The sequence below is a fragment of the Nomascus leucogenys genome, chromosome 23, assembly GCF_006542625.1.
Source record: "Nomascus leucogenys isolate Asia chromosome 23, Asia_NLE_v1, whole genome shotgun sequence".
Taxonomy (NCBI): domain Eukaryota; kingdom Metazoa; phylum Chordata; class Mammalia; order Primates; family Hylobatidae; genus Nomascus; species Nomascus leucogenys.
Window position 1 is genome coordinate 23,286,745 of NC_044403.1, and position 11,822 is coordinate 23,298,566.

At 38.7% G+C, this 11,822-nt stretch overlaps 1 protein-coding gene across 5 annotated transcripts in view; it reads left to right on the forward strand.

Annotated features, from left to right (window-relative positions):
* Window positions 1-10,683, forward strand: part of LOC100602851 (C-type lectin domain family 1 member A) — a 27,830-nt gene extending 17,147 nt beyond the window's left edge. For all 5 annotated transcript variants that reach the window (XM_030804615.1, XM_012502315.2, XM_012502314.2 and 2 more), the window contains 3 exons: window positions 5,467-5,618; window positions 7,699-7,817; window positions 9,591-10,683. In XM_030804615.1, the coding sequence (XP_030660475.1) occupies window positions 5,467-5,618; window positions 7,699-7,817; window positions 9,591-9,771 (452 nt within the window). In that variant the 3' untranslated portion in view covers window positions 9,772-10,683. The remainder of the gene's footprint in view (window positions 1-5,466; window positions 5,619-7,698; window positions 7,818-9,590) is intronic.
* Window positions 10,684-11,822: the final 1,139 nt, after the last annotated feature.

Genomic DNA, 11,822 nt, shown 5'->3' on the forward strand with positions numbered 1-11,822 from the left:
CACTTTTTATTTCTTTTTTAGCAACTCTGAAGGAGGGCAAAGTCTCCTCATCTACTATACGTACACCACTTCCCACCTGAAACAGACATCCTAATTGCGTAGCTACCCAGGAAAAAATATTAATAGGCACAGTTTTACTTTTCTAAGTGATTCTTTCCTACATGACTAATGACCTCAATGGTCATAATGTCCTTATTTACTAATTTTTCTTTTTCCTTTTTTTTTTGGGTGGGGGAAGATGGAGTCTCCCTCTGTTGCCTAGGCTGGAAGGCAGTGACACGATCTCGGCTTGCTGCAACTTCCTCCTCCCAGGTTCAAGCAATTCTCCTGCCTCAGCTTCCTGAGTAGCTGGGACTACAGGTGTGCACCACCACACCCAGCTAAATTTTTTTTTGTATTTTTAGTAGAGATGGGTTTTCACTGTGTTGGCCAAGCTGGTCTTGAGCTCCCAACCTCAGGTGTTCCCCTGCCCCAGCCTCCCAAAGTGCTGGGATTATAGGCGTGAACTACCGCACCTGGCGCTTATTTACTAATTTTTCTAACAAAGCCCAGTGTGCATACTTTGTTGGTTGCCATATCTTCAAAAAGATAATCAACTACTTGACAGGCTGAGGCTGGAAGATTGAGCTGAGGAGATCAAGACCAGTCCAGGCAACATAGTAAGACACTATCTCAAAAATTATTTTTATTTTTATTTCTAATTTTATTTTTTATATATATTTTTCAAGACAGTCTTGCTCTGTCACCTAGACTGGAGTGCAGTGGCATGATCTCGGCTCCCTGCGGCCTCTATATCCTGGGTTCAAGCAATTCTCATATCTCCTCTTGGGTAGCTAGGATTACAGGTGTGCACCACATCTGGATAATTTTTGTATTTTTTAAGTAGAGACGGGGTTTTTCCATGTTGCTCAGGCTGGTCTTGAACTCTGGCCTCAAGTGATCTGCCCGCCTCAGCCTCCCAAGTGCTGGGATTACAAGCATGAGCCATTGCATCTGGCTAAAAAAATTTTTTTTTAAGGTAACCGAGATTTTCCTAACACAAATGGTCTTTCAAATTTTTATTTAGGTATATAAAAACAAACAAAAACGGAAGCTATGCAAATAAGTTATATTTAATTTAAATATAAAATCTAAATGCAAATATATTAATGCTTCTTCTCATAAAAAATTCTTACATATTTTTGATTAGATGTCAGTTCTCAGTTTTAATCTGCTACTTTTTATTTCTTACCCTCATCTTACCCATTATCCATCCATCCATCCACCCACTGAAGTGATATTTATACATTTAGTTAGTACTACTACCAGTGTGGTTGGAGTATTTACTGAATGCCTACTGATGCATATCTGTCAAAACACACAGGATGTCTACTCTCATGGACCACTTGGGGTGGTGGAAGTAAGTATATTGAAAAACGTAAAATAAGATGACTAATGTCTTTATCTGTTTGTGTTGCTATAAAGGAGTACCTGAGCCTGGGTAATTCATACAGAAAAGAGTTGTATTTCGTTAATGATTCTGCAGGCTATACAAGAAGCATGGTGCCAGCATCTGCTTCTTCTGAGAGACTCAGGCAGCTTCCACACATGGGGGCAAGTGGAGCAGGTAACATGACAAGAGTCCAGGAGGCAAGAGATTGGGGAGGGACGTGCCAGGCTCTTTTTAACACTCAGTTCTCCTGGGACTCATAGAGCGAGAACTCACCAAGCTGTTGATCAGGGATCTGCTCCCCTGACCGAGACACTTCCCATTAGGCCCCACCTCCAGCACTGAGGATCAAATTCCAATATGAGATTTGGAGGGGACAAATGTTCAAACTATATCAACCAGCATTTCCAAGTTGGCCCCCAACGTTCCTTATTTTAGTACGAAAAGTCCCACATTCTGGGAAACTCTAGGTCCCAGGTATACAGTAATGATGGGCCAACCTAAATATAATGTATGAGAGATTAATCAATCCTATGAGAAGTGAAGGTAAACAAGGCAAGAGGGATAAGGAATTCCAGGGTAGTCTGTTGCTACTTTAAATAGAGCTGTCACAAATCCTTAATTAAGATGATTATATGGTAGCAAAGACTTGAAAAGTTGAGGGAGTTAGCCATGTAATGTAGAGAAATAATAAGCTTTATAGGTAAAACAGGAAACAAAAGAGCCTTAAAACATGAACGTATCTGCATATTCAAGGAATAATGAGGAGCTCATGCGGTTGGAGTGGAAGACTAATAGGAGGCTTAGTAGAGATAATGTACAGCATTAGGTGCCTTTGTGAGAGATTTGGCTACTATTTTGAGCAGATGAGGATTAATTATGGGGTTTCGAGCAGAGGAAATACATGATCTGGCATAAGTTTTTAAAGGCTTAATCTACATTCTGTTAAAATTAGACTGGAAGAGGAAAGAATAGCAACAGAGAAATCAGATAAGAGATGGCTATTACTAAAATCTAGGAGAAATATGATGGTTCTTCTAACTAGGATATTGTTTGTGGAAATGATGGCATGATGGGATATAAATGGATGTGTGAGAAATGAAAGATTCAAAAACAGCTCCAGAATTTGGGGGCAAAACAACTAGAAGCATAGAGATATGATCGAGTGAAAGGAGGAAGAATTCTCTGGCTACAAGGGGAAAATTAGAAACCAGGAATGCTGTTTGGGGAGCTAGATATATGAGGAAAAAATTCTGGGCCAGACATATAAACAGACTTACTTTCCTTTTGTCCAAAACACAGCAAAAATAAAGGAGAAATGGAGAGAGAAAGGACTATAAGAAAAAAAGACGATTAGCCTTTTTTTGGATGACATATTTTCTTGTATTTATGAAATGGAATGCCCTTCCTCGGGTTATTGGCCTTGCTAATATGAACATTATTGTTTATTGATCCTAAAATCTATAAACATTTATTGCACTATATCATATAAAAAATGGTAATTTATAGGTAAAGAGTTCATAGAAAGTGTAGATGTTCTGTTTAGAAATTAGTATTTTATTTTTCCTAGGTGTATATGCCATGGACAAAACATTTGAGAAGAGTTCATTTTCAGTCCACCCATTTTTCTGGCCAAAAATAATACATTTTCTCCTTTAAAAATGTATATTTTTGGGGGGACCAGAGAGGTGGAGAAAACAGGGTCTCACTCTGTTGTCTAGGCTGGAGAGGAGGGTATATGTATATGTATATCTATCTATATCTACATCTATACCTATATCTATATGTATATAGACAGAAGTGAGTTTCTTCTGATCTGTATTCCATTTTCCTCCAATGGTTTAAGTAATAGTATATCAAATATTAGGTAGTTGAAGTTAAGAAGGTAAAGAAGGCCAGGCGCGGTGGCTCACGCCTGTAATCCCAGCACTTTGGGAGGCCGAGGCGGGCGGATCACGAGGTCAGGAGATCGAGACCATCCTGGCTAACACGGTGAAACCCCGTCTCTACTAAAAATACAAAAAATTAGGCGGGCGTGGTGGCGGGCGTCTGTAGTCCCAGCTACTCGGGAGGCTGAGGCAGGAGAATGGCATGAACCCGGGAGGCAGAGCTTGCAGTGGGCCGAGATCGCACCACTGCACTCCAGCCTGGGTGACAGAGTGAGACTCCTCTCAAAAAAAAAAAAAAAAAGAAGGTAAAGAAGTTTCTCTATCTCTGTCTCTTTAGTTACACAGTATCACTACCTATTTCACATAAGGCTCTCAGTCCTTTAGTCTCTCACCTTTTCGATCTAATTGTCCCTTGCTTCCTCCTAAACATTCATTGAATATTTCTCTATTAATTCCCATACAAGTAGGGGACTTGTTTTTACATAGAGCACATAGAGGGTCACTTATCATATCTGAAGATTGAAGGTATTTAAGAAAACAGTGTATGTGAGACGGGAATTAGGTATTATACACTGTACCAAAATCGCAGTTACACAGTTTTTATTTACTGAATCCAGAGCAGAATGAACCAAGATTCTCCTTGCTGAGTCCAGTTGCTGCTTCATAATCTTTTTCAGCACAGCACTCCAAGCATGTATTGCCCATCTAAGCTCTGATAACAACAGGGACCACAGCTGAAACGGACCTTTATTAAATGCTTTTTATGTGTAAGTCTCTGCACAAACTGGACTCTGGTTTTTATGTATTTACTCTTCACAATCATCCTTTTAGGTAAGCATCATTCCAATTCTTGTTCTGTGTTTTAGAACATCTGAGGCTGCCTGCATTTTTGCTTGAGTCTCTCCAGCTTGTTACATTTCTCCTGGTAGAATTCTGAAGCTGACCTGTCTGAGAGAGTGCAAAAGCTATTGAGTTCCACAGCAAGTCTTTCGTAACATGACAAAGATATCCTTCTAAGTTTATTTAAATTTTGTTTTACTTCATGAAATATTTCAAATTTACAGGAAGATGTAAACAATAATATAATACCTACCTGTGTATTAGCTACTGAGATTTTAACATGTTAACTAGATCGCTTTTAAAATAAAGAAATTGTTATGGATATGACTTGGGTTCTCATCCCACTACAAACCCACAAGAGACTGGATTAGGTTCCTAACTCTAAATGACCCAAGGTCATGTATCCACATAGGGTTAAAACTATAGCTCTCAGGGCTTGGCGCCTATATTTGTGATCACTACCCATACTTCTCTGGCCTGGATGCCCAATTTAATTTGTGACACATGAAGATTCAGCATTCTAACTGCAGGCTTGCCTCAGTATTTTTTTCCTTAAAAAGACTCCACATCATATTGGTATAAACTGTATTTTTTATTTTTATTTTTTGAGACAGAGTCTCGCTCTGTCACCCAGGCTGGAGTGCAGTGGCGCGATCTCGGCTCACTGCAAGCTCCGCCTCCCGGGTTCACGCCATTCTCCTGCCTCAGCCTCTCCTAGTAGCTGGGACTACAGGCGCCCGCCACCACGCCCGGCTAATTTTTTTTGTATTTTTAGTAGAGACGGGATTTCACCGTGGTCTCGATCTCCTGACCTCGTGATCCGCCCGCCTCGGCCTCCCAAAGTGCTGGGATTACAAGCGTGAGCCACTGCACCAGGCCTAGCTGTATTTTTTAAAACTTATTTTACTATTATGTAAGATAATTTTGAGGAGAACATAATAGAAACTTTATTTCCTAAACACAATGCAGTTGGAGTTTCTGTACATTTGAACTGCTTTGTGAAATTGAATATTCTCTTCATGTGCTGAATTTCATAGGCAAGTGGCAAGAAAGTTCTAATCATTTATTACTAGATTCCACATAAGCAATTAGTGTCTGTTTTAATTTCTACAACATACTTAGGACCAGTTATAATTCCTGGCAGTTAGTAGGTATCTAGTAAACATCGTAGTTATCATTGCCTGGGTAATTAATTAAATATTGAAGAAGAGTTAATTCTTTCTTAGGACATCAAATACTATACAATTTCAAGAGAGGAGCAAGACAGACTCATGCAGAAAATAACAACAAAATTGGCTTTTTTCCAAGCACACAGGTGCAGCCCTTGTACAGAACAATGGAAGTGGCATGGAGACAATTGCTACCAGTTCTATAAAGACAGCAAAAGTTGGGAGGACTGTAAATATTTCTGCCTTAGTGAAAACTCTACCATGCTGAAGATAAACAAACAAGAAGACCTGGTAAGATTCTGAGGCTTTTCAATGTTTGAAGGATTTCAAAAAGAGGCCTTAAAAGCGTTAGGCAAGAAGATTGTAAGGATCAAGATTATCGGTCCACAGGTTTTCACACTTGTTTTAATCAGGGCCTGAGTCTTATTCCTATTGCTTTGAACGGTCCCCTGAAGTAGATGGAAGGAGTTGTGTTCTCCACAAATACACACCCTTAGAAAGATGAGCAATATCACTTTAAACTCCCCTCTCAGGGAGCAAAGGTAGAATGTCTTAACTTCTTTCCTGTTTTGATTTGGGTAGAAAAGGAATAATATTGATGCAATGTCAGAAACATGAAAATAGGGCTGCCTGCTCTTTCATTCTAAAAGTGGCAAAGCTTTTAAGTGGAAAATATTTAACTAAATTATTACCATAATATGCAAATATATATCTTGCTTTCCAGAAGTTTACAGCCTAGGATAGACTGGTCAAGGCAAATGTGACAATAAAACTACAAATTGACATATATTGAGTTAGTACATGCAATTAAAGTACATAATTAAAATATGGTTATTCCCCTTTCTCTCATATTTATTATTGCCTTTGAATTGAAGTTCTCAAATAGTATGGCCATTGCTTATTTATCATTGTTTCTCTAGAATTTAGCAGAGATTTTTCTTGATGAAGAGTAGGTTATCAACAAAGGGTTAATTGAATTAAATGCTCAGCTCACTACACAAATTCTTAACATCATTCTAATTACTTCTTAATTTCTACCTACTTCCTGAAATTGTGATGAAAGAAACTCTGTAATTTCTCTCAGCTACTAATACTTTATAACCCTTTCTCGATGGCTTAATTTAGGCATAAAGCAAGGCAATTTCTTTGACTAAGTGTGCCCCAGCAAAAACCCTCCTAATTTTTCTTTTTCTCTTTGATTCCTCCGCCACCAGCATACACTGCAAACTCAGGTATAAAATTGAACTATATTATATCATGTGGTAGGAAATTTTCTTGTTAAAGCTATGTAGTTATTTTCTATCATGAACTTCATATATTTGTATATATTTAAATCCTTTTCATATGATTTGCTTTCAAAACTTTTAATTTGAAGGCACCCCCCCGTTTAATTGGAATAAATATTTTCGACTACAGTTATTTTCACATGTTCACTCTACCACTATTGCTTGGTAATAGCTTCATTTACATTTTCAATAATCTCTCATTAAATCAGTATATTTTATTAATTATCTGAGGGGTTTTGGATGTAACAATGAAACAAAGTGTATGGCCTTGAGAAACTCATTATTTAAATGGATAATTATAATAAATATTTAGATAATTTCTATGTTAAAATATTAGGAGTGCACTGATCCTGGGGAGGTTGAAGCTGCAGTGAGCCATGATCGTGCCACTGCACTCCAGCCTGGGCAATGGAGTGAGACCCTGTCCCCACCAATCCTCCAAAAGCATGTATTAGGAGTGCAGAGTGAGACTAGATAGAAGTAAGTAAATAACTTTTTAAATGTAAACATGTTAAATATGGATATTGGGAAAAGAATTACCATGTAGAGGACTATACACGTGTGCACATAAATATTTATAAATAGAAATTTAAAATTTTCTTTCTCCTCTTCCTAGTCTAAGACTTAAATCATCCTTGTAAATTTTTCTTTTACTTTTATTCTTCCTTTCCCAGGTATTTTTAAAGGTTAGTACCTCATTCGTGCACTTTTCCCTCCATATTCTTCCATGTCCCACAGTCATTCCACATCTCTTTGTTAGTCTTTCCCTCATATTTTTATGTCAACATTAATGTTTAATTCTGTGCCTTAAAAGCCATGGGTCAGGAACAAATCTTGGTTGATGTGATTTCTGCTTTCAGAATATCGACATGTGTTCCATATTTACTGAGACAAAATAAGTTATTAAACCTGGACAAATTTTTGACTGGCCTCAGCATAGATGCTTTTTCTCTTAAGCATATGAGCATCTATGTGAAGCAGGACTTGTGTGTGCTTTGAGAAAAGTGCTGGCTGGCCCATGCATGTCTGTACATGTGTGTAATCATGCCACCAAAGCTAAAGCTTTTCTTGTGTGCTTTTCACAGGACTTTGCCGTGTCTGAGAGCTACTCTGAGTTTTTCTACTCTTATTGGACAGGGCTCTTGCGCCCTGACAGTGGCAAGGCCTGGCTGTGGATGGATGGAACCCCTTTCACTTCTGAACTGTAAGCCTTCAGGATATTTTATGGGAAAGGCATTTAACAAAGATATTTTGCTTGAGTGATAGAGCTCAAGAATTTGGTCCATCAAGTATTAATCAAACTTCTGTTTTGTACTGGATACTGTGTTTCCAGGAGGATGCCTAAAGATATTTGAACCATAGTGCATCCTCTTTTTGTGTGTGTGTGTGTGTGTGTGTTCATTTGATTGTTTTTTGAGATAGGGTCTTGCTCTGTTGCATGGGCTGGAGTGCAGTGGTGCAAGCTCTCCTCACTGAAACCTCTGCCTCCCAGGCTCAAGCTCTCCTCTCACCTCAGCCTCCGGAGTAGCTCGGACTACAGGCGTGCACCACTACATGCAGCTAATTTTTTGTCTTTTTTGGAAAGACAGGTTTATGACGTGTTGCCCAGTCTTGTTTAGAACTCCTGGACTCAAGTGATTTGCCCATCTTGGCCTCCCAAAGTGCTGAGATTACAAGCATGAGCCACCGCACCTGGCCAGTGCTTGCTTTTGAACTGCTTATAAGCCAGTGAGGGAGAGAGATACATAGCATTAGTAAAATATCAAGGTAGTTCTCTTGCTGCTTTCAGAAGTTTGTGTCTGGGACATACTGCAGATGAGAGAAGGGAGAGACAGAGAGAGAGAGAGAGAGATCTTTCCCTGAATGAGTAAATTGAAGCCCCGAAGTCCAGGCTGTAATGGTGGTTGCCTAAAGTCACACAACTTGTCAGTACTCAGAGATAGGATAAGAGTTCTTGGCTATCTTATCTGCAGTAAAATAGGGAGCACATCTTTTAAAAAATACAGTCTCTGAGAAAACATTTGCTGAAAATGTAAGGAGTAATATAAAACACTAGTCGTACATATGCTGTGAGCATTTAGACAGGAGTACACATGGTATCTGTGTTAGTCCATTTTTGCATCAGCATAAATGAATGCCTGAGGCTGGATAGTTTATAAAGAAAGGAGGTTTAATTGGCTCACAATTCTGCAGGCTGTACAAGCATCTGCTTGGCTTCTGAGGAGGCTTCAGGGAGCTTTACTCATGGCAGAAGGCGAAGCCAGAGCTGGCATGTCCACTGGAAAGAGAGAATACAAAAGAGAAGGGGGTGGGGGGAGGTTCCAGGCCCTTTTAAACCACCAGATCTTGCATCAACTAACTGAGTAAGAACTCACTCATCACCAAGAAGAGGGCACCAAGCCATTCATGAGGGATCCACCCCAATGACCCGAACACCTCCCATCAGGCCCCATCTCCAACACTGGGGACGACATTTCAACCAAGATTTGGAAAGAACACACATCCAAACCACATCAGTATCCTTTGAAACAGGAAATTGTAATTTCTCTATCAAAATACATCACATCTAAAGCCATATTTGAACAGACACCATTCTTCCCTATATACATTATGTCATTTATTCTCCCAGGAGACAGGATATATTTGATGTAATCATTTGTATTTTACAGTTAAGTAAACTGAGTTACGAAGAAGGTAGATAACTTTTCAAGTGGCAGAAAAACTATATAAATGTGGAGGAGAACACATAGCTTCGCTTTAGTTAGAAATGATTTTTGCTGTTTGGGGTGACCTGCTGTTTCTAAGAATGAGTATGGAAACTTAGGGGCTGAAGAGAAAGAGGCACATGACCCCATTTTCCCAGTAAACTTATTATGGTATCTAGACTATAATTTTATCACCCTAGAAAGAATGGGTATTTAATATTTTATTTTAGAAATAAACTGTGATTAAATTTACTTTTTCTTCCTTTCTTAAGGTTCCATATTATAATAGATGTCACCAGCCCAAGAAGCAGAGACTGTGTGGCCATCCTTAATGGGATGATCTTCTCAAAGGACTGCCAAGAATTGAAGCGTTGTGTCTGTGAGAGGAGGGCGGGAATGGTGAAGCCAGAGAGCCTCCATTTCCCCCCTGAAACATTAGGCGAAGGTGACTGATTCCCCCCCGCAACTACAAATAGCAGAATGAGCCAGGCAATGCCAATGCAAGGGCTACCTGAGACACTGGGAAATGGAACATAATCAGGAAAGACTATCTCTCTGACTAGTACAAAATGGGTTCTCGTGTTTCCTGTTCAGGATCACCAGCATTTCTGAGCTTGGGTTTATGCACATATTTAACAGTCACAAGAAGTCTTATTTACATGCCACCAACCAGCCTCAGAAACCCATAATGTCATCTATCTTCTTGGTTTAGAGATAACTTTTAGCTTTCTTTCTTCTCAATGTCTAATATCACCTCCCTGTTTCCATGTCTTCCTTACACTTGGTGGAATGAGAAACTTTTTGAAGTAGAGGAAATACATTGAAGTAACATCCTTTTCTCTGACAGTCAAGTAGTCTATCAGAAATTAGCAGTCACTTCCCAGACTGTACCACCAAATACACAAGGAATTCTTTTTGTTTGTTTCAGTTCATACTAGTCCCTTCCCAATCCATCAGTAAAGATCCCACCTGCCTTGTCTATGCCGTTTCCCAACAGGGATGTCTCTTGATATGAGAATCTCAATGCCTTATAAACATTCCTTCCTGTGTCCATTAAGACTCTGATAATTGTCTCCCTTCCATAGGAATTTCTCCCAGGAAAGAAATATATCCCCATCTCAGTTTCATATCAGAACTACTGTCCCCGATATTCCCTTCAGAGAGATTAAAGACTAGAAAAAAGTCAGCCACTTCATCTGCACCTGTAATAGTTTCAGTTCCTATTTTCTTCCATTGACCCATATTTATACCTTTCAGGTACTGAAGATTTAATAATAATAAATGTAAATACTGTGAAGTGTGTGTGATTTTACAATGGACTTATGGTTTGTGGGAAAATTCAGCATGGAAATGCTTTTCAAAATATGATAGCAATCATTATTTTGATTGTGCCTTACTGAGAGTTTTTGGGGAATTTACAAGACTACTGATTACATGATTATCTGGAGAAAATAAGATGTCTTTGAAATACATGTTGGCTTCAAGAGAACAGTTTTAACATTTTCCTAAAATGAAATCTTTTGAGGCGAGCTTATGGCATCAACACATGGTTGATGAGGAAGCTGAGTTGCATTAGTGCACATGATTTCCAGTCAGGTCATGGGAAATGAACAGAGACAGTGACATCTTTGTAGCTGCTCCTTTGTGAAGCACTTCTTTCTTGAGATGACTCCATGCACAAATATAACAGGCATCGTTGGGAGTGACACCATCACAGCCACCAAGTTTATTGGTTTATTGATAAATCAATTTTGAGGGTTTTATGCTAGAAAAAATAACATTATAAATCTTTGTTTTCCGACAGTGGAAACTGAGGTGCTTCAGTTTTGCTTTTCATAAACATCTATCTCATGGTAAAATGATGTACAGTAGCAATCGTATGATAGAACACATTGATGCTCATTTTCACAAACTTCATTTTGTTAGATTGTCACTTAGCAAAGACTATTGCAGATTCTTCCTTGAGAACTTTCCTTTCAATTTTCTGGTGATTTCCTTAAAATTTTCTTCAGGGTCGAGCAAGTTCTGTTGATATATTGTGTCATGCAAAGAAAACTGTATTTTTGGTTAGAAAATGAAGATTTTAGACCTCTTATTCTGATTTACTTACTAGGCAAGTCGCTTTACTTCATGAAGCCTATTTCACTGCATATGAAGTAGAAATAGTTATAATTTCCTCATAATGTTACTGTTAGCTGAGATGAAGTAAATGTGAAATCAGTTTCATAATATGAACTGCAATATAAAATGTAAAGGAAGTCAAGAAAATATTTTTAAAAGGATCTAGTGGTTTATTTTTAAATATAGGGGTGCACACACACACGCATAAGCAATGTTAAAAAGAAAACAACTTCAGCTCAATTAAATTTAAAAGAGTTTAATTGAGCAATGAAGCATTCACAAATCGGGCAGCCTCCAGAGCCAGAGTAGACTCAGAGGCTCCAGTGCAGCCATGTGGTGGAAGAAGATTTATGGACAGAAAAAGGAAAACGGAGTAAAGAAAA